This window comes from Chiloscyllium plagiosum, chromosome 15 (genome assembly GCF_004010195.1).
Source record: "Chiloscyllium plagiosum isolate BGI_BamShark_2017 chromosome 15, ASM401019v2, whole genome shotgun sequence".
Lineage (NCBI taxonomy): Eukaryota > Metazoa > Chordata > Chondrichthyes > Orectolobiformes > Hemiscylliidae > Chiloscyllium > Chiloscyllium plagiosum.
In genome coordinates, this window is record NC_057724.1 from 704,243 (window position 1) to 727,057 (window position 22,815).

The following is a 22,815-nucleotide window of genomic DNA, read 5'->3' on the forward strand; positions in this document are numbered from 1 at the left end:
AGAGGGTGCAGAGAAGGTTTACCAGGATGTTGCCTGGAATGGAGAGGGAGTCGTACGAGGATAGGTTGAGAGTTCTCGGCCTTTTCTCGTTGGAACGGTGAAGGATGAGGGGTGACTTGATAGAGGTTTATAAGATGATCAGAGGAATAGATAGAGTAGACAGTCAGAAACTTTTTCCCCGGGTACAACAGAGTGTTACAAGGGGACATAAATTTAAGGTGAAGGGTGGAAGGTATAGGGGAGATGTCAGGGGTGGGTTCTTTACCCAGAGAGTGGTGGGGGCATGGAATGCGCTGCCCGTGGGAGTGGTAGAGTCGGAATCATTGGCGACCTTTAAGCGGCATTTGGATAGGTACATGGATGGGTACTTAATCTAGGTTAGAAGTTCGGCACAACATCGTGGGCCGAAGGGCCTGTTCTGTGCTGTATTGTTCTATGTTCTATGTTCTAATAGGACACTTCCTATTTTGAAATCTTTAGTTAAACAGTTATCACTTGTCGGCACTGAGTTTCTGTATTTTTCCTTAGAGCTTGGTCATTTGTAGAACTTCAACTCCAGTCAGTATCTTAAAGTACAGATGATTTCAGTTGGGGATAGTTTTGACCTGGGCAATGTAAGAACTTCCTTGCCAGCCATGTTTAAAACTTCCACTAATCTTTGCCTGCATCTATTGAAGTTGAAATGTACGGAATAAAAACAGAAATTGCTGGAAAAGCTTGGCAGATTTGGCAGTATCTGTGGAGAGAAATCAGAGTTACTGTTTCGGATCTAGTGATTCTTTCTCAAAACATGCTGCCAGACCTGCTGAGCTTTTTTAGTAATTTCTGATTTTTGTTTCAGATTTACAGCATCCACAGTTCTTTCAGTTGTTTTTTATTTTAAAAGGTATGAAATTTCTTTAGATTGCTTGACGATTTTTTACAGTTAATATTTACACTTGCACAGATGGTTTTGAAGTTTTTATGTTTACACTGAAGACGTTTTGTATCAGTAGTAATAATGTTGCTCCGAGGCTCTCAATCTATTAATATTGCACTCCTCTGCCGCTCTTGAAATAGAAGTCATAAGTGCTCTTTAAATTAATTACCAGTTACATTAAGATTGTCTCATCCCTCCCACTTGTCGGTAATAAATTGCTTTATAATTCTCGAACGTTTAGCACGGAATAATTGATTCACTTACTGTGAGACAAGGTACTTCCTGGGTTGATTATCTATTTTAAGACCACTATGATGCTGGTGATGCAGTGGATGGACATAAGTGCAGTGTTTGCTTACATTTCCACCATAAGCATTCTTAAATTGTTAGTTATTCCTCTTGTCTCCACTCTTGAAAATGCTGCCTTTTGTTGGGATTTAATTCCCTTAGGGGTGGACACTCTTCAGGAGTGTCTTGGACAGCATTTGGCATATGAGAACTTAAATAAGTGGGTACTGGTGAAGCACCGGAGCACTATTCTTCTGTTGAAGTCTTCCCACAATTGGTTAAGCAGGAGTAGGAACTGCCTTTAATGAGTGCTGTCTGTTGGATTTCTTCAGTGTCATCACAGCTTTCATTCTGCATCATTGCTCACACAAATGGGGCATTGTGCATCAGAACTGGAAACCTCTACTTAATACCCCTTTTCTGGCTTCCTGTCCTGACAAACATCACTCCCCCAGACATCCTAAAAACTGGTTGAAACTATTTGTGCTGTGCAATAACCTTACACTTATCCATATTATATTCCACGTATAATGTTACTGACCAGTCAGCCTGTTCAAATTCCTTTGAAACGTGTTTGCGTTCTCACGACGTCCACTTGCACCTAGTTTTATGTCATTTCCAAACTTGGAAATATTACATTTGGTGCCCATATCTTGATAAAAACTGTGAACAGCTAGGTTCTTGTGTTGTTCCTTGTAATATCCCCTTGGTCACAACCAGAGAGTCATCCATTTATTCCTATTCTCTGTTTTCTTTCCATATGACAATCCTCATTCCAAGTGGTATATTTTGATTTTCTTTATTAACCTGTGTGGAGCCTTATCAAAAAACATTTTGAAAATCCAAATGTACAATATCCACTGGTTTCCCCTATCTACTCTGGTTGTAACATCCTCAGAAAATTCTAACAAGGTTGTAAAGCAAAATTTGTCTTTCTGAATTTAGTATTGTGTATTGAGCTAGGATTAATTAATGATCTCCTAGTAAAGGATCCTCTCGGGATATCATAGCACGCTAGAATTTCAAATTCAGTTGAAGGTTGAGAAACTGGAGTCCCACACTAACATTGTGAAGTTACATAGAGGTATGAGGATAGGTTTGGCTCTAGTTGACTGGAAGGGAAGACTGAAAGGTAGAACAGTTGATGAGTGCTGGCAGATGTTGAAGGAGATAGTCAATTGATCCCAGCTAAAGAATATTCCAGAAAGAAAGAAAGATTGTAAGAAGGAGAAAAAAAGTCTTGGCTAAACAACAAAGTTAAAAATAATATTAAGACAAAAACTAAGGTGTATCATATTGCAAAGATTATCAAAAGCTTACAAAACAAGTAATAAAAGAAGCAAAGGTAAAGTATGATGGAAAATTACTGCAAAATATAAAAACGGACAGCAAAACTTCCTATATGTCTATTGTTCTGAAGTTGAAGGCTTGTACTATACCTTTGAGAGAGTGAATGCAGTCTCAGTGCCTACTGGAAAATTGAAAATGTGTAACGTTTGGCTGTGAAACAAATACCTGACCTTTGGTTGCTATGTTTTCACAGCAGTTCGAATTTAACCAATCGGTTTAAATTATGCCCCAGGATACTAAAACCCAATTGAATTTGAATTTTACTGTTTTGACAAGATTGAACCAATGAGACATCCGATGTTTGGGGTATAAAAGAAGCAGACATTTTGATAGTCTGCCAACTGCCATTGAGAGACTGCCTCTCTATCAAAGGTACTTCTTTCAAATGAAACATGTTTGCAGCAGAAGACCAAAGATGACCTCGGGGGATCTACAAACGGAGGAAGACAGGCGTCGGAGATGACAACCACTGTCCGGTTTTGAAAATTAAGTTGCTGTAATTTTATAGGGGCTTTTATTTGATCAGTACATTAGCGTGGAGTAGGAGGTTGATAACAAGGGTTAAAGAAAAAGGAGGCTTAGAGTTGTAAGTACAGAGGAACCTCAATTATCCGAAGGACATGAGTGGGGAGTATTTCGTTCAGTTAATTGGATGCCGGATAACGTAGTTAGCCACGCATCAGGATCTTGTGATCTTGATCTGATCATCCGAAATTTGGTTAATCGAATGCCAGACAATAGAGGTTCCTCTGTAGTTGCTATTTAATGTTCACTTTTAGAGTTAAAGAATAAAATTGATATATTTTCCTTAAATAGTGGAATTTGTGTAGTTGTCTGTCATTTGTACTTTAACAGATTACAAAGCATTATGAGCTTTTCTGTGTGTTTTGTTTAATTAGCAGAAGGGTTTACCACTATGACTTAACACTATATAGAGGAAGAGAACAGCTGAGGGGGCATAGCTTTAAATTAAGTGGTGGTAGGTATAGGACAGATATTAGGGGTAGATTCTTTACTCAGCGAGTCGTGAGTTCATGGAATGCCCTGCCAGTAGCAGTGGTGGACTCTCCCTCATTATGGGCATTTAAATGGGCATTGGATAGGCATATGGAGGATAGTGGGCTAGTGTAGGTTAGGTGGGCTTGGATCGGCGCAACATCGAGGCCAAAGGGCCTGTACTGCGCTGTATTTTTCTATGTTCTATGAAGTGAATGCTGGTTCCTTGGGGAATGAGAGTGGGGAGTTAATAGTGGGCATGCAAATGACACAGTCATTAAGGCAATATTTTGCTTTAATTTTCACGGTGAAGAACACTAGTACCATCCCAATTGTAACATATAATAGAGCCATTGAGTCATAGAGATGTACAGCATGGAAACAGACCCTTCGGTCCAACCCGTCCATGCTGACCAGATATCCCAACCCAATCTAGTCCCACCTGCCGGCACTCGGCCCATATCCCTCCATACCCTTTCTATTCATATACCCATCCAAATGCCTCTTAAATGTTGCAATTGTACCAGCCTCCACCACTTCCTCTGGCAGCTCATTCCATACACGTACCACCCTCTGCGTGGAAAAAGTTGCCCGATAGGTCTCTTTTATATCTTTCCCCTCTCACCTAAACCTATGCCCCCTAGTTCTGGACTCTCTGACGCTCCAGGGAATAGACTTTGTCTATTTACCCTATCCAAGCCCCTCATAATTTTGTAAACCTCTATAAGGTCACCCCTCAGCCCTGACGCTCCAGGGAAAACAGCCCCAGCCTGTTCAGCCTCTCCTTATAGCTGACAACATCCTTGTCAATCTTTTCTGAACCCTTTCAAGTTTCACAATATCTTTCTGATAGGAAGGAGACCAGAATTGCACGCAATATTCCACAGTGGCCTAACCAATGTCCTGTAGAGCCGCGACATGACCTCCCAACTCCTGTACTCAGTACTCTGACCAATAAACAAAAGCATACCAAACGCCGCCTTCACTATCTTATCTACCTGCGACTCCACTTTTAAGGATCTATGAACCTGCACTTCAAGGTCTCTTTGTTCAGCAACACTCCGTAGGACCTTACCATTAAGTGTATAAGTCCTGCTAAGATTTGCTTTCCCAAAATGCAGCACCTCGCATTTATCTGAATTAAACTCCATATGCTGCTTTTTAGCCCATTGGCCCATCTGGTCAAGATCCTGTTGCAATCTGAGGTATTCCTCTTCACTGTCCACTACATCTCCAATTTTGGTATCATCTGCAAATTTACTAACAGTACCTCTTATGCTGGCATCCAAATCATTTATGTAAATAACAAAAAGTAGAGGGCCCAGCACCGATCCTTGTGGCACTCCATTGGTCACAGGCCTCCAGTCTGAAAAACAATCCTCCACCACCACCCTCTGTCTTCTACCTTTGAGCCAATTCTGTATCCAAATGGCTAGTTCTCCCTGTATTCCATGAGATATAACCTTGCTAATCAGTCTTCCTTGGGGAACCTTGTCGAAGTCTATACAGATCACATCTACTGCTCTGCCCTCATCAATCCTCTTTGCTCCTTCTTCAAAAAACTCAATCAAGTTTGTGAGACATGATTTCTCACACACAAAGCCATGTTGACTATCCCGAATCAGTCCTTTGCTTTCCAAATACATGTACGTCCTGTCCCTCAGGATTCCCTCCAACAACTTGCCTGCCACCAGTCTATAGTTCCCTGGCTTGTCCTTACCACTCTTCTTAAACAGTGGCACCATGTTTGCCAACCTCCAGTCTTCCGGCACTTCACCTGTGACTATCGATGATACAAATATCTCAGCAAGAGGCCCAGCGATCACTTCTGTAGCTTCCCACAGAGTTCTAGATTACACCTGATCAGGTCCTGGGGATTTATCTACCTTTATGCATTTCAAGACATCCCGCACATCCTCCTCTGTAATCTGGACATTTTGCAAGATGTCACCATCTATTTCCCTACAGTCTATATCTTCCATGTCCTTTTCCACAGTAAATACTGATGCAAAATACTCGTTTAGTATCTCCCCCATTTCCTGCGGCTCCACACAAAGGAGGCCTTGCTGATCGTTGAAAGACCCTATTCTCTCCCAAGTTATCCTTTTGTCCTTAATGTATTTGTAAAGGCCCTTTGGATTCTCCGTAAGTCTCTTTGCCAAAGCTATCTCATGTCCCCTTTTTGCCCTCCTGATTTCCCTCTTAAGTATACTCCTACTTCCTTTATACTCTTCTAAGGATTCACTCGATCTATCCTATCTATACCTGACATATGCTTCCATCTTTTTCTTAACCAAACCCTCAATTTCTTCAGTCATCCAGCATTCCCTATACCTACCAGCCTTTCCTTTCACCCTAACAGGAATATACTGTCTCTGGATTCTCGTTATCTCATTTCTGAAGGCTTCCCATTTTCTAGCCATTCCTTTACCTGTGAACATCTGTCCCCAGTCAGCTTCCGAACGTTCTTGCCTAATACCCTCAAAATTGGCGTTTCTCCAATTTAGAACTTCAACTTTTAGATCTGGTCTATTGTTTTTCATCACTATTTTGAATCTAATAGAATTATAGTCGCTGGCCCCAAAGTGTTCCCCCACTGACACTTCAATCACCTGCCCTGCCTTATTTCCCAAGAGTAGGTCAGGTTTTGCACCTTCTCTCGTTGGTACATGCACATACTGAATCAGAAAATTGTCTTGTACACACTTAACAAATTCCTCTCCATCTAAACCCTTAACACTATGGCAATCCAAGTCTATGTTTGGAAAGTTAAAATCTTCTACCATAACCACCCTATTATTCATACAGATAGCTGAGATGTCCTTGCAATTTCCCTCTGATTATTCGGGGGTCTATAATACAATCCCAATAAGGTGATCATCCCTTTCTTATTTCTCAGTTCCATCCAAATAACTTCCTGGATGTATTTCCGGGAACGTCCTCCCTCAGCACAACTGAAATGACACTCCCCCTCCTCTGAGTTGCCTGAGTTCATCTGCCTTCCCTGTTAGACCCCTTGCACTGAATTAAATGCAGTTTAATTTATTAGTCCTACCTTGTCCCTGCCTGCCCTGACTGTTTGAGTCGCTTCTGTTCTCAACTGTACCAGTCTTAGAATAACCTCTTTCCTCACTATCTCCCTGGGTCCCAACTCCCAACCATACTGGTTTAAATCCTCCCGAGCAGCTGTGTCAAATTTCCCTGCCAGTATATTAGTCCCCTTCCAATTTAGTTGCAATCGGTCCATCTTGTACAGGTCACTTCCACCCCAAAAGCAATTCCAATGATCCAATAATGTGAATCCTTCTCCCATACACCAGCTCCTCAGCCATGCATTCATCTGCTCTATCCTCCTATTGCCCTCACTAGCTCGTAGCACTGGGAGTAATCCAGATGTTACTACTCTTGAGGATCTCCTTTCTAAATTCCTGCCTAACTCTGTAATCTCCCTTCAGAATCTCAACCTTTTCCCATCCTATGTCGTTGGTTCCAATGTGGACAATGACCTCCTACTGGCCCCTCTTCCCCCATGAGAACATTCTGCACCCTCTCTGAGACATCCTTGATTCTGGCACCAGGGAAGCAACACACCATTTTGATTTTTTGCTGCTGTCCACAGAAACGTCTGTCTGTACCTTGGACTAGAGAATCCCTTAATACGATTGATCTCTTGGAACCCGACGTACCCCTCTTGCATTAGAGCCAGTCTCAGTACGAGAAACTTGGCTATTTGTGCTATATTCCCCTGAGAATCCATCACCCTCTACATTTTCCAAAACAGCATACCTGTTTGAAATGGATATATCCACAAAAGACTCCTGCACTAGTTGCCTACCTCTCTTACCTTTCCTGGAGTTAACCCATCTATGTGGCTGTATCTGAGACTTTTCCCCCCTTCCTATAACTGCCATCCATCAGATACTGTTGCTGTTGCAAATTCCTCATTGCTTCTAACTGTCCCTCCATCCGATCCATTCGATCTGATAAGATTCGCAGCCAGCAGCATTTATGGCAAATATAATCCGCAGTAACTCTTGAACTCTCTTTAAACGCCCACATCTGACAAGAAGTACATATCACTCTACTAAAGGCTATTTTTGCTCCTTAACAATCTACAGACCCAGAAAGTAACACCGTCTTACTCCTCTACAAACACTGCCCCAGGTTAAATTAATAGTTATGGCTTATATTTTAAGTTTAATCAAGGGACATATTTCTAAAAACATATAATTAGGAAAGAACCCACTCTACTCACTACTGCAGACTTTTTGTAGGCCACACTTAAAACAACAATTAACTTATCTGATTCTGTGCTGTGAACTTCGCCCAAAAGTTCCTCTAAGATCAGTTGTGAATCTCACTGTTTGTTAATTTTCCCAGATGAACTCCGATGTCCAGTGATACATGAATTCAAACAGCAAAGGCAGTGTCAGTTTCTTTCTCTCTCTCGTGCATTGATTTCACCATCTGAAGGAGCAGCTGTTACAGCCAGAAATTTTTCCCGTCCTCCATCCTGGATTATGGAAAGGGAGGAACTTAGACCAATCATCACTACTAGGGAAGAAATACTGAGTAAATGATTGGGATTAAAATCAGAAAGGTCGCCAGGCCTATATACAATGGAATCTCAATTATCTGAAGGATGCAGGCAGGGAGTATTTGGTTGGATTAATCGAATTCCTGATAATTGAATGCCGGATAACGTAGTTTAGCCAAGCATGCGATCTTGCCAGATAATCTGATATTCGGATAATCGAATGCTAGATAATTGAGGTTCCTCTGTACTCGGGTCTTAAATGAAGTGGCAGCACAGCTAGCGGATCCATTGATTATAATTTTCCAAAATGCCCTAGATGTGAGATAAATGCTCACATAACAATATTCCTTATTAAAGAAGGAAGGAAAGTAGAAAGTAGGAAATTGCAGACAGTTAATTTAAATTATTAGAATTTATTATTAAAAAATAATACCAGGATGTTTGAAAGTTAAAATACAATCCATCACAGTCAGCATGGTTTTATGAAGGATAAATCATGATTGGCTACTTTGCTGGAGTTCTTTTGAAGGTATAACAAGCAATGTGGATATTTTGTAGTTGTAGTATATCTGGTAATATGAGATGGGGTTGGGTAATTTACAGGTCATTCTTAGAGAACGTGACAGTTGCGTTCCTTTGCAATCTCGCACCATAGAAAATCGTGCTGGAGAGGATTGCTAATAGACAGTGTTGTCATACCTGTTCAGTAGAATGTTTGCATTATCCGAACAGTGTCCAAACGATTTGTTATTGACATTCTATCCAATTTGCGTTAATGAAGCACTTTATACTGAACGACCTGCATTATTCTGTTGGCTTACCAGTAGAAAGTAGGGTGTATGGATAAATGGAGTTTTTGTGTTTAGCATGATGTAACTAGTGGGTTCCACAGGGATCAGTCCTCAGGTCCCAACTATTTACAAACTGTGCTAATAACTTAGATTAGATGCAGTTTAGATTCATTGTTACATGTACATAACTATACAATGAAAAGTGTTTTTTCACGTGTTATATGCAAAGTGTTACCATGCTCCAGCACCATCTTGAAACACTGAATATCGTGCAAAATATTGCTGCAATAGATTTCATCTTTCTCTTTTCTTCTTGTTCGTCCTTTATTGCTCCTCCATTTGCTGCTTGAAATCAGCTAGAATCTCTGAAATGAGCTCCTGGGTCTCTGTGATTTGCTCTGGGGTGTCCTTAATGGGGCCTGGGGTGTCTGTAACGGTCCCTGGTATCTCTGTAACAAGCTCTGGGGTCTCTATATCAGGCCTCCACCACCACCACAATTGCAATTGCTGCATCTGAGCTGGAGCCATGGGTCTGGGGGTGTACCTTCTGTTGCCCATTCACAGCTCCTCCAGCTGCTGCCGGTGGTCATTGGAGTCCTCAATTCATCCCTATTGCAGATGCTTATGCTCCTTTAGAAGCCCGGGCCTAGCTGCAGACCTGGAGCCTTGGTTCATCCTGTGGATTCGAGATGGGGAGTAAGCCTGGGACCTGCTCCTCCCTTGTCAGGAGACCCCTGGCTGGGTTGGAGCTGTGTCTGGCTCGTTCTGACATTGCTGCTACTGCTGCTGGAGGCCTCCGCCTTCACTTGCCACTCTCCAGGCTTTAAAGAAAATAAAGAGAAAAGAGCAAAAGCAAAAAGAAGTAAATAAAACAAAAGAGAAAGAAAGCAGACAGGCATGGACAAGTCTCAGCTCAGCCCTGTTACTCTGCCACCGTCTTGGAGAGGGAGACTTAGCTGCAAGGGTAGAAGGTACTACAGTCATACTTACAGATGACACCAAAATAGGTGGAAAAGTAAGTTACAATGAAGAAATAAGAATTTTCCAAGTGGATGTGCATAAGTTAAGTGAATAGGCCAACATTTGGCAGTTTAACATGGATAAGTTTTTGAGGTTATCTGTTTTGGTCAGAAGAACAGAAAAGCAACTTACTATCTGAGTGGAGAAACTTCAGAGTGCTTCAGTGCAGAAGGATCCGTGTGTCTTTGTGCATGATTCACAGTAAACTAATATGCGGGTAGAGTGTTAATAAAGATGACAAATGGAATTTTGACATTTATCGCTAAAGGAGTAGCATATAAACCTAGGGAAGTGTTGCTACAACTGTACAACACACCAATGGGAAATGGTGCTGCTGAGGCTGTATAAGACTGTGGTCAGACCACATCCAGAATATTGTGAGCAGTTTTGGGCCCTGTATCTAAGGAGGGATGTGCCGGCATTTGAGGGGGTCCAGAGGAAGTTTACAAGAATGATCCTAGGTATGGAGGGCTTTTCGTATGAGGACTGGTTGAGGACCCTGGGTCTGTACTTGATAAGAGTTTTGAAAGGTGAAGTGAGGAATCTAATTGAAACTTACAGAATACTGAGAGGCCTGGATAGAACATAGATAGAACATAGAAAAGTACAGCACAGAACAGGCCCTTTGGCCCACGATGTTATGCCGAGGTTTAATCCTAATGTAAAATATGATAACTTAACCTATGCACCCCTCAACTCTCTGATATCCATTTGTATGTCTAGCAGTTGCTTCAATGTCCCCAATGACTCTGCTTCCATCACTACAGCTGGCAACGCATTCCATGCATTCACACCTCTCTGCGTAAAGAACCTATCTCTGACGTTTCCTTTATACTTTCCTCCTAATATCTTCAAACTATGACTCCTCGTACCAGTCAATCCTGCCCTGGGGAAAAGTTTCTGGCTATGACTCTATCTATTCCATTCATTATTTTGTACACCTTGATCGGGTCTTCTCTCTTCCTCCTCTCCAGAGAGAAAAGTCCGAGCTTATTCAACCTTTCCTCATAAGGCAAGCCCTTCAGTCCAGGCAGCATCCTGGTAAACCTTCTTTGCACCCTCTATATCTTTTCTATAGTAGAGCGACTAGAACTGGACATGATATTCCAAGTATGGTCTCACCAGGGACTTGTAGAGCTGCAGCAGAACCTCGCGGCTCTTAAACTCGATCCCCAAAACACCATATGCTTTTTTTTTGTAAATATATTTATTAGCAATTTTTTTTAACTTTACAAACACATAAAATTATTGAAAAAAAAATCAATCACAAATATCAGTATAATAAAAAGAAAAAAATACAAATTACAATACAACTACTATCTACTTAACTACTAACCTACTCTATAATACAAAGCAAACCCTAACACTGCAAAACAACACCAAAAAAAGAAAGAAGAGTAATAAAAAACACAAAATACAGAACAGCTTTGCTTGACGCAAGGCTCCCAAACAAAGGAATGGGAACATTGTATATATACCCGTATTAACTCGGGAGACCCCCTCCAGGGTCCAGGGCTTGACAAATCTAATCATCCTGGTTAAACAAGTGCCCTAGTTAAGATAACTGATAAATCTATACCCACATAACTGAAGTTGAGCTGCCATGTCTTATAAAAATTGTCAGTTATGTGGTGCACCATGCTTGTGAAAAAGTCCAAGGGAATGTGCTCCATAATTAATTTCTGCCATCCCAACAAGCCCAGTGGGTTCTCAGACACCCAATTCATCAGAATATTCTTCCGTGCACAGTGTGCAAAAAAATTTAATAGTTTCCACCCATGCCCGTCTAAAGAAAGTAAATTCAGTAGACCTAAGAGGACAAATATCGGGTCTACTTTGACTTCAGTCCTCAATACCCTCCCTATCTCTCCCGCCACAGCAATAAATATGGAGCCTGTGGCATGTCCAGAAGCAATGGGTAAGAATACCTACACTTATTTACATTTGGGGCACACTGAAGATGCCCCTTTTTTAAACTTCGCCAAACGGTCTGGTGCCAGATGAACCCTGTGCAGAACTTTTAACTGCGTAGCACATGTCCTGTTACAGATTGAGATCTTTCGACTATTCTCCCATGTTTCAGAAGAGATCTCCACTCCCAGCTCTTGCTCCCAGACCTCACATAACCAGTTAATATCCTGCCAGGCCCTGCCACCCAGCAGGCGATAGAAGGCACGAACCGAAAGGGTGCTTGTGGAGCATAGCAACAACTTCTCTGTATCGGGCTTATAGGGCTTAGTGAGAAGCGTAATCTTCTGGATGAAATCCCTAACCTGAAAAAAACAGAAAAGGTCTCTGCTGGGCAACCCGTATTTGCGGCTCAGTTGCTAAAAAGACGACATAACCTCCCCTTCAAACAAGTCTCCTAAACTAGAAGCTCCTCTCGTTGTCCATAGTTTGAACCCTGACTCCATCATCCCTGGTCGGAACCCTGGAATGCCAACTATAGGTGTAACTGGCGAAGTCTTGGATAAACAACCCTCGCTCTGATGCATCACCCTCCATGCCTTGACTGTACTAATGACAATGGGGTTCCGGCAGTGGTCCATAACTGTCCTCATCTTATCCATGATCAATAGGTTAATAAGAGGGCACTTTGCTTGGGAGGCCTCAATATCCAGCCATATTGAGTTTGGATCGTTACCTACCCAATCGCTGACAAAGGACAGCGGGGAACTCAATTGATACTTTCTGATGTCTGGGAAATCAACGCCTCCCCCTCCTTGAGGCAGCTGCAATTTAGTAAGTTTGATGTGAGGCCGTCCACGTTGCCAGACAAAGAAACCAAGCCACCCCATAAGTTTCCACAGCGTTGACCTGGGAAACATTATAGGGAGCATATGTATGGGATAAAGCAAACGAGGAAGAACATGCATCTAAATGAGAGATATTCGGCCCAGCCATGAAATTGGAAGAGCCACCCACCTCTGGAGATCTCGCCTAATATTGTCGAGTAAATGAGCAAAGCTAGTCTGAAATAACAGATCAAACTTGGGAGTAATAAAAATGCCAAGGTACTGGGACCACTTAAAAGGAACTTAGAGCCACCTTCAACTTCTGGCATATCCTTAAGGTTCCCCCAAAGGCATAGCCTCCGATTTTGTAAAGTTAATCTTATATCCTGAAATAGCCCCAAATGAATTGATATATTGTATCAAAAGGGGTACGGAGGTGATCGGGTTCGATGAAAATAGAAGGACATCATCAGTGTACAATGTAATCTTGTGTGCCCTCGATCCCACTTCCGGAGCGGTTATGTGGATGTTCTGACGAATAGCCTCTGCCACCAACAGTTATGTGGATGTTCTGACGAATAGGCTCTATCACCAACAACAATGGTAAGAGGGGGCAGCCTTGCAGACGACCCTGACCAATTGTAAAATTCCCAGACTTCACCCCGTTGGTGATGACCGCGGCCAGAGGGTGGCGATATAAAACCTCCACCCACCTAGCAAAGACTCCACCCAACCCAAACTGCTCTCAGACATAAAAAAGATACGGCCATTCCACCTGGTCAAATGCTTTCTTTGCATCTAAGGAAATCATCAACCCTTGCTGACAAACTTGGACCACATTCAGCAACCTTCTAATATTTTTAGAGGACCTAAGGCCCCTTATAAAGCCTGTCTGGTCCTCTTTAATAATATGGGACAACACCCTTTCCAATCTCAGCGCCAGGATCTTGGACAGAATCTTGAAATCTGAATTTAATAGAGAGATGGGCCTGTATGAGGCACAATCCTCAGGAACCTTTCCCTTCTTAAGAATTAAGGAAATATTAGCTTCTCTCAAAGATGGTGGTAGGCATTCATGCATATAGGAGTGATTGTACATCTCCAANNGATACAATTCAGAGTAAAAGCTCCGAAAAGCCTCATTAATCTTTTTAGCATCGTTTGTAAGGACCCCTGCGCTGTCTCTGATTGCAGTAATGGATTGGGGAGCACACTTTTTTCTCGTCAGGTATGCTAAATACTTCCCTGGCCTATCCCCATATTCGAACAGCCTCTGTCTAGCAAAAGTAAGTTCTTTCTTTGCATTTTGTGTCAGTATTGAATTTAAGGTAGCCCGAAGGGCTGTGATCCGCTGTAGCTTAGTCACCGAAGGCCGCGCAAAATGTGCTGCCTCCGTGGCTTTCAACTGTATCTCAAGTAGACGCTACTGTTACTCTTTCTGTCATTTCCAGCTAGCCGAATAGGAAATAGCTAATCTCCTAGCAAAGGCCTTCGCAGTCTCCCATAGCATGGACGGACTACTAGCCGTGCCTGAGTTGATAGTCAAGAATTCCTGAAACTCCTTCAAAAAGTATTCCACAAATTTGGAATCCTTAAGGAGAAAAAGGTCCAAACACCAGTGCTGCAAACCTAGCCCTCCATTCTTGGCCTTAACCTCCAAATATACTGTTGCATGATCAGAGATAGCTATATTCCCAATTTTACAACCCATAATCGAATCCAGAAGGACCGAGGGAGTCAGTAAGAGGTCAATCCTCGTGTGACATTTATGTGCATTTGAAAAAAAGGTGAAGTCCCTGCCGGTAGGGTGAAGACATCTCCAAATATCCACCAGCCCCAACTCCTCGCATAAGTCAGTCACCTGCTTGGCCTGTGAAGAAATAGTTTGGGGCCCTGTGGCATCCTGTCCACTGTCGGATCCAAAAGACAATTAAAATCCCCTCCTATAATAATGTGCCGTGTTCCAAAAGCATTCAGCTTAGAGAAAGCACTAATCAAAAGTTTGAGGGGATGCGCCGGAGGACAGTAGACGTTTAAAATGCTATACTCCTCCCCATGTATCAGGGCTTTAAGTATCACAAACCGTCCCTGCTCATCTTTCACCTGCTCTAATAATGTGAACGGAAGATTTTTCTGGATAAGTACCGCCACTCCCCTACTTTTAGTAGTAAAGGGCGAAAAGAATACCCGGTCATAGCCCCCTGTTGTAATTTCAGGTGTTCCCCATTATCAAGATGGTTTTCCTGCAACAAAGCGATATCAACCCTTTCCCTCTTAAGGCTAGAAAGCACTTTTCTCCTTTTAACAGGCGAATGACTTCCCTTAATGTTCCAGGTGTACTATTTAATAAGACATTTCGCCATATCCCCTTTCAGACACCCTTGAACCCCTCGGAGGGAGAACCCTGCTTACAAAACGCCAAGCATAAGTAAATAAAGACTCATAGAATCAAAAAACTGTATATACAAAAACTACTCTATCATAACTATTAATAACTATTATTGCCAAACACTACAAAGAAAACCAACTATATAACCTTGAATGGAAGACTCTTCCCCCTGCCCATTGGGGGCACTCACCCTACCCATCCCCTCCTTCACAGCTCCTTCAAATCTGGACTGTGCCCCAGCCTTAGGCCAGGAAAAAAAACAAGGAGATGATCCTTAAATCAAAAGACAAAGTCAGGATGAGCCCTCCACCCATCCCTGGCTTCATGACACTCCTACTTGTGACTAAAACAAATTATTCCAAAGTCTTTCCCCCCTTTCCAAAAAGGAAATTATTAGGGAGAAAGGAAGGGAAAACATGAGGAAAAATTGAAAAGAGAACAAACGTTAACCATTCTTCACGCCAATCCGTCTATTTTAAAGTGTCCATAAATATTTTAGCCTTCTTCGCTGAGTCAAATGTATAAACTGAGTTCTCATGGCTGAAACAAAGTACTGCGGGGTATCTCATGGAGTACTGGATGCCCAGGTTCCTCAGCCTCTTTTTAACTTCATCGAAGGACTTCCTCTTTTGGATTACAGCTGCTGAAAAATCCTGGAAAAACATGATTTTTGACCCCTTGTACAGCAGTGCCTGCGGACCTTTTCCCAGGGATCTGGAAGCTTCTATGACCTTTTGCTTGTCCTTGTATGAGTGGAAGTGCACTAGGACTGGGTGGGGATGCTGCACCGGCCCTGACCTGTGCACTGTAATCTGATATGCCCTCGACTTTCAAGGTCGTCGATATGGTTTCGCAATGCCCGCACCTCTCGCTCCAGCACCTGGATCCGACTGGATGAGGTCTCCGTTGCAGCTTCCGAGGCCTTAGTTCGACCCTCTACCTCCTCCAGCCTCTCCCCGAGGCCCTGGATCTCCTGCTCATGCTTCTGCAACATGGATGCACGGATTTCCTCAATCGCAGCCGCAACTTTCAAGGTAAGTCTCTCCATCGCCGCAGCCAATTCCTGTGAGTCTGTCAGGTCCATGGTGGGTTCAGGAGAGGCTGCTGCTGCTGCAGTCTCTGGTGTGGTAGGTGCTGCAGGGGAGTGTCCTCCCTGCTGCTGTTTACTTGTTCCTTTTCCCTTTGGCATCCTTCCCACTCCCAAATATTAACAAATATGTGTTCTGTAAGGTTTTAAATTAATATTTCCACCACATAAGTTGGCCAGGGATGGCAAAAAAACACTGGTATGCCTTGGCTGTTAGGCAGAGCTGTCCACAGCAGTCCTACAGAATTGCCGCCATCTTGCTGAGTTCCATCATATGCTTTTTTAACAACCCTATCCACTTGGGTGGCAACTTTGAGGGATCTATGTACTGCACACCCAGATCCCTCTGTTCCTCCACACTGCCAAGAATCCTGTCTTTAATCCTATATTCAGCATTTGAGTTGGACCTTCCAAAATGCATCACTTTACATTTATCCGGGTTGAACTCTATCTGCCATTTCTAAGCCCAGCTCTGCATCCTGTCTATGTCGCTAAGTAGCCTGCAGTAGCCCTCTATACTATCGATGACACCTCCAACCTTTGTGTCATCTGCAAATTTACTAACCCACCCCTCAACTCCTCATCCAAGTAATTTATAATAACTACAAAGAACAGAGGCCCAAGAACAGAGCCCTTCGGGTCCCCACTCAACACTGACCTCCAGGCAGAATGCTTCCATCTACAACCACTCTCTGCCTTCTGTCAGCCAACCAATTTTGAATCCAGATAGCCAAATCTCCCTGTATCCCATACTTCCTGACTTTATGAATGAGCCTACCATGGGGAACCTTATCAAATGCCTTGCTGAAGTGCATATACACTGCTCGACCATCATCGACCTGTCTTGACACCACCTCAAAAAACTCAATAAGATTTTTGAGGCATGACCTGCCCCTCTCAAAGCCATGCTGACTGCCTTTAATCACACTATGCTTTGCCAAATAGTCATACATCCTATCCCTTAGAATTCTTTCCAAAACTTTGCTGACCACAGACCATAGAGTGGATGTGAAGATGATGTTTCTACTACGAGGCGAGATGAGGACCAAAGGCACAGCCTCACAGTCACAAGACAATTGTTGAGAATTAAGATGAGGAAGAATTTTTCAGTCAGGGGATAGCGAATTTGTGGATCTCCTTGCCACAGAAAGATGTGGTGGCCAAGTCATTGAGTGTATTGATTAGAAAGAGGATCAAAGGTTACAAGGAGAAGGCAGGAGAATGGTGCTGAGAAGCATATTAGCAATGGTCAAATGGCAGACCAGACACAAAAGGGTTGAATAGCCTAACTCTGTCCTTTTTCTTACAGTCTTATGAGACTACACCTGAAATATTGCATACAGTTTTGGTCCCCATATTCAAAGAGGGATGTAGTTGTATGGGAGGCAGCTCGGAGGAGGTTCACTAGATTGATTCCAGAGATGCGTTGTTTGTTTTATGAAGAATAATTGAGCAGTTTAGGCAGGTTGTCTGGGGTTAAGAAGAATGTCCGGGGATCTAACTGAGGTCTTTAAGATGCTAAAGGGGATTGACAAATTAGATGTAGAAATGATTTGGAGATGCCGGCGTTGGACTGTGGTGTACAAAGTTAAAAATCACACAACAGGTTATAGTCCAACAGGTTTAATTGGAAGCATTAGCTTTCAGAGTGCTGGTTCTTCATCAGGTGTTTGTGGAGATGTAGAAACAATATTTCCTCTTTTAGGGCAATCTAGGATCAGAGGTTGTAGTTTTAAGATAAGCGGTAGCTGATTTAAAACAAATGAGGAGAAATTACTTCTCTTAGTGTTGTGAATCTGTGGAATTCACTATCCAGAGTGCATTGGATGCTGTGGCATTGAGTAAATTTAAGGTGGAGATAGGCAGATTTTTATTTAGTAATGTGTTGAAGGGTTATGGTGAATGGACAGGAAAATGGAGTGGAGGCCAACAAGAGATCAGCCATGATTGCATAAAATGGCGGATCAGGTTTCAGTGGCTGAATTGCCCATTTTGACTCCATGTTTTCATAAATCAGTATTGACTTTGTTCAATTGTTAGAGCCCTCGCTGATCTTTCATTATTTTCATTTTATTCTTTTATCAAGTTTTGGTTTGGATCTGGGAACTGTTCAGCAAATGGCGACTTTAGAGTTGTGAGTAACAGCTTGTGTGAAAAGGAAATCAGGCCAAAAAGATTTTGTTTATTTGTGAGGTCAAGCTTGGAAGTTAATTACTGGTTGGTTCCTGATTGAGGTTCTGCAAATGCTTCATCACCAGGGGAGAGCATTATGTTTTAAGAGATAATAGAAGTTGGCTACTAACAAAGTCAATACCTGGGAATTGGTTCCAACCAGTCTAAAAAAGACATTATGCGCAAATGGGTGGCAGCTGTTGAATGGTAACTGGTATCTCCATGGAGGGAATGGTTAGTCTGTCAGGGAGTGATCAGAGTTTGAATCCGGTTTTGGACTTTTTTCTGTAAAAAGGGATCCGGATATAGATGCTACAGCATTAAGGTTTGAACGCTTCCTGCCTAACCTCCCAAGAGCAGCTTTTGGAATCTCAGAATAGAAAATTGAATCCACAGATTCAATCAACAAGCACATCGACCCGGACCCAATATACCGGCCACTGCAACGGACAGCTGGAACTGACAACTGGAAGCGGCAGATACAAACCACTATAAATGCCAGAGGAAACATCACAGAAGCGCTTCACAGGAGGCTCCCAAGCACTGAGGATGTCACCTAGACCTAAACATCTGCAACACAAATTCCCAGCTCGGCGAACAGAACCACAACAACAATGAGCACCCGAGCTACAAATCTTCTCCCAAACTTTGAATAGAAAACTAAGTAATAAGTGTAACTGCCTTTATTTTAATGAAGTGTAAAGGTTATCCTGATTAATATTTTTAGAAAAATCATTCAAGAAACTGCCATCTATGCCTGCGGAACAACACGTTGTGAAAACCACTTAAGTTATCTGTTCAGTTTTTTATTTTCTTGTATTTATCCCTTAATTGTGTGTTTGTGCATCTGTCTTTTTTGTGAATGGGGCATAAATCAAAGGTTTTTTGGTTTATAGCTAAACTCATTAGATGACTTTGTTTAACTTTTGCTGTGCTAAATTTACTATACTGTTAAGAAACTGCTAAGTCTTTTGTTTAAGTCACAAGCTGATGTCTGGGATTGATTATTCATAGAGTTTGGGATTGGTTATTCAAAAGTCTGGTTCGAAACATTGTAGTCAATTTTGAGGATCTTCGAAGATTTAAATTTTACTGTGTTGCGAATATGGGTGATAGAAAGACTGATGTGATTTGCCTGTCTGGTTGTGTCATAACACAATCGGAATAATTTCACATTCTTCATTGTAGATTCTTATATTTTCCCTATTACTGATGACATACTAGACCTGGTGTTGGGGAATGAGCCCGGCCAGGAAGTTGAAGTTTCAGTAGGGGACTACTTTGCGAATAGTGATCACAATTCCCTAAGTATTAGAATACTCATGGATAAAGACAAGAGTGGTCCAAAAGGAAAACTGCTAAACTGGGGGAAGGCCAACTATACCAAAATTTGGCAGGAGCTGGGGAATGTATTTTGGGAGTAGCTGTTTGAAGGTAAATTCACATTTTCTATGTGGGAGAAGATACTGAAGGATAAGATTCATTCCCATGTGGAAGAAAATGGGCTTATCAGTCATAGGCAGCATGGTTTTGTGCAGGAAAATTCATGTCTTACTAATTTAATAGAATTCTTTGAGGAAGTGACAAAGTGATTGATGAGGGAAGGACTATAGATGTAATATATATGGACTTAAGTAAGGCATTTGATGAGGTTCCCCATGGTAGACTGAAGTCACATGGGGTCCAACGTGTACAAGCTAGATGGATAGAGAGCTGGCTGGGCAACAGGAGACAGAGAGTAGTAGTGGAAGGGAGTTTCTCAGAATGGAGAACTGTATCCAGTGGTGTTCCACAGGGATCTGTGTTATAACCACTGTTATTTGTAATATAAAAAAAATTTTGATGAAGGTATGGGTGGTCTGTTAGCAAGTGTGCAGATGACAGAGATTAGAGTAGTCAGATAGTGAAAGGGGACGACTGTCAAAGAATACAGCAGAATATAGATAGATTGGAGAGTTGGGCAGGGAAATGATAGATGGAATTCAATCCGGGCAAATGTAAGGTGATGCATTTTTGAAGATCCAATTCAAGAGTGTACTAATCAGTAAATGGAAAAGTCCTGGGGAAAATCGACGTACAAAGAGATCTGGGTGTTCAGGTCCATTTTTTCCTGAAAGTGGCAATGCAGGTCAGTAGGATGGTCAAGAAGGCAGACAGCTTGCTTTTCCTCATGGGGTGGGGTATTGAATTTAAGACCTGGCAGGTCATGTTACATTTGTATAAGACTCTGGTTTGACCAAATTTGGAATACTGTGTACAGGTCCCGTCGCCACATTACCAAAATGATGTGGATGCTTTGGAGACAGTGCAGAGGGGGTTCACCAGGATGTTGCCTGGTATGGAGGGCGCTAGCTATGAAGAGAGGTTGAGTAGATTAGGCTTATTTTCACTAGAAAACAGGAAGTTGAGGGGGGAACTTGACTGTGGTCTACAAAATCATCAGAGGTATAGACAGGGTGGAGAGCAAAGAAGGTTTTTCCAGATTGGGGACTCAATTCTTAGGGATCACAAGTTCAAGGTGAATGGGGAAAAGTTTTAGGGGAGTTAGGCATGGAAAGTTCTTCATGCAGAGAGTGGTGGGTGCCTAGAACACATTGCCAGCGGAGGTGGTAGATGCAGGAACGATAGCGTCATTTAAAAAGTGTGGTCTGCCAGAGGAAGTGATGGCGACTAGTACAGTTGCAACATTTAAAAGGCATCTGAAGTGAGTATAGGAATAGGAAATGTTTGGAGGGAGATGGGCCAGGTGCTGGCAGGTGGGACTAGATTGGGGTGGGATATCTAGTTGGCATGCATGATTTGGACCGAAGGGTCTGTTTCCATGCTGTACATCTCTATGACTCTATGACTCAGTATCTAGACAGACACATGAATGAACAGGGAGCAAAGGGATACAGACCCTTAGAAAATAGGCGATAGGTTTAGATAGGGGATCTGGATCAATGCAGACTTGGAGGGCCAAAGGGCCTGTTCCTGTTCTGTAATTTTATTTGTTCAAACTAACAGGTTTATATGTTCCCCTTTTTTTGTCTTCCCATTTTTAGATGAAGCTAAATTTACAACCCTCCAATCTGTAAATGCCATTCCAGAATCCATGGAATTTTAAAAGAGAGTTACTCATGTTTCCTTTTAAAAACTTTTCTTTCCTCCAATAGACCAAAGAACGTGGCACTACCAGGGTACATGCTCTCAACAACGTCACCCGAGTGCTGCATGTGCTACAGCAGAATAATGTAAGTTGTTTTAAATATCTAATCTTTGCTTCCTTAAAATTTAATTGGGATGTATCAAATTTTGGATATATTTCAGCATGGACAAATTTTTACGATCAACTAATTGATTAGCAAGGTTATATCTCATGGAATACAGGGAAAACTAGCCATTTGAATACAGGACTGGCTCAAAGGTAGAAGACAGAGGGTGGTGATGGAGGGTTGTTTTTCAGACTGGAGGTCTGTGACCAGTGGAATGCCACAAGGATCGGTGCTGGGTCCTCTACTTTTTGTCATTTACATAAAAGATTTGGATGTGAGCATAAGAGGTACAATTAGTAAGTTTGCAGATGACACCAAAATTGTGGTGCAGTGGACAGCGAAGAGGGTTACCTCAGATTACAACAGGATCTTGACCAGATGGGCCAATGGGCTGAAAAGTAGCAGATGGAGTTTAATTCAGATAAATGCGAGGTGCTGCATTTTGGGAAAGCAAATCTTAGCAGGACTTATACACTTAATGGTAAGGTCCTAGGGAGTGTTGCTGAACAAAGAGACCTTGGAATGCAGGTTCATAGCTCCTTGAAAGTGGAGTCACAGGTAGATAGGATAGTGAAGGCGGCGTTTGGTATGCTTTCCTTTATTGGTCAGAGTATTGAGTACAGGAGTAGGGAGGTCATGTTGCGGCTGTACAGGACATTGGTTAGGCCACTGTTGGAATATTGCAATTCTGGTCTCCTTCCTATCGGAAATAAGTTGTGAAACTTGAAAGGGTTCAGATAAGATTGATTAGGATGTTGCCAGGGTTGGAGGATTTGAGCTACAGGTAGAGGTTGAACAGGCTGGGGCTGTTTTCGCGGGAGCATCGGAGGCTGAGGGGTGACCTTATAGAGGTTTATAAAATTGAGGGGCATGGATAGGGTAAATAGGCAAAGTCTTTTCCCTGGGGTCGGGGAGTCCAGAACTAGAGGGCATAGGTTTAGTGTGAGAGGGGAAAGATATAAAAGAGACGTAAGGGGCAACCTTTTCACTTCGAGGGTGGTACGTGTATGGAATGAGCTGTCAGAGGAAGTAGTAGAGGCTGGTACAATTACAATATTTAAGAGGCATTTTGATGGGTATATGAATAGAAAGGGTTTGGAGGGATATAAGCCGGGTGCTGGTAGGTGGGACTAGATTGGGTTGGGATATCTGGTTGGCATGGATGATTTGGACCGAAGAGTCTGTTTCCATGCTGTACATCTCTGACTCTATAACCTTGAGAACTAGCTTTTTGCATGGCCTAACGTTATAATGTTTAACTTGTGGCTTCTGCTCTT

The 22,815-nt window shown here is 42.4% G+C and overlaps 1 protein-coding gene across 7 annotated transcripts in view; it reads left to right on the plus strand.

The window, feature by feature from the left end:
* The window catches only part of LOC122557037 (utrophin-like), a 688,507-nt gene that overhangs the window by 79,445 nt on the left and 586,247 nt on the right, over positions 1-22,815 (plus strand). For all 7 annotated transcript variants that reach the window (XM_043704260.1, XM_043704256.1, XM_043704261.1 and 4 more), the window contains exon 4: positions 21,440-21,517. In XM_043704260.1, the coding sequence (XP_043560195.1) occupies positions 21,440-21,517 (78 nt within the window). The remainder of the gene's footprint in view (positions 1-21,439; positions 21,518-22,815) is intronic.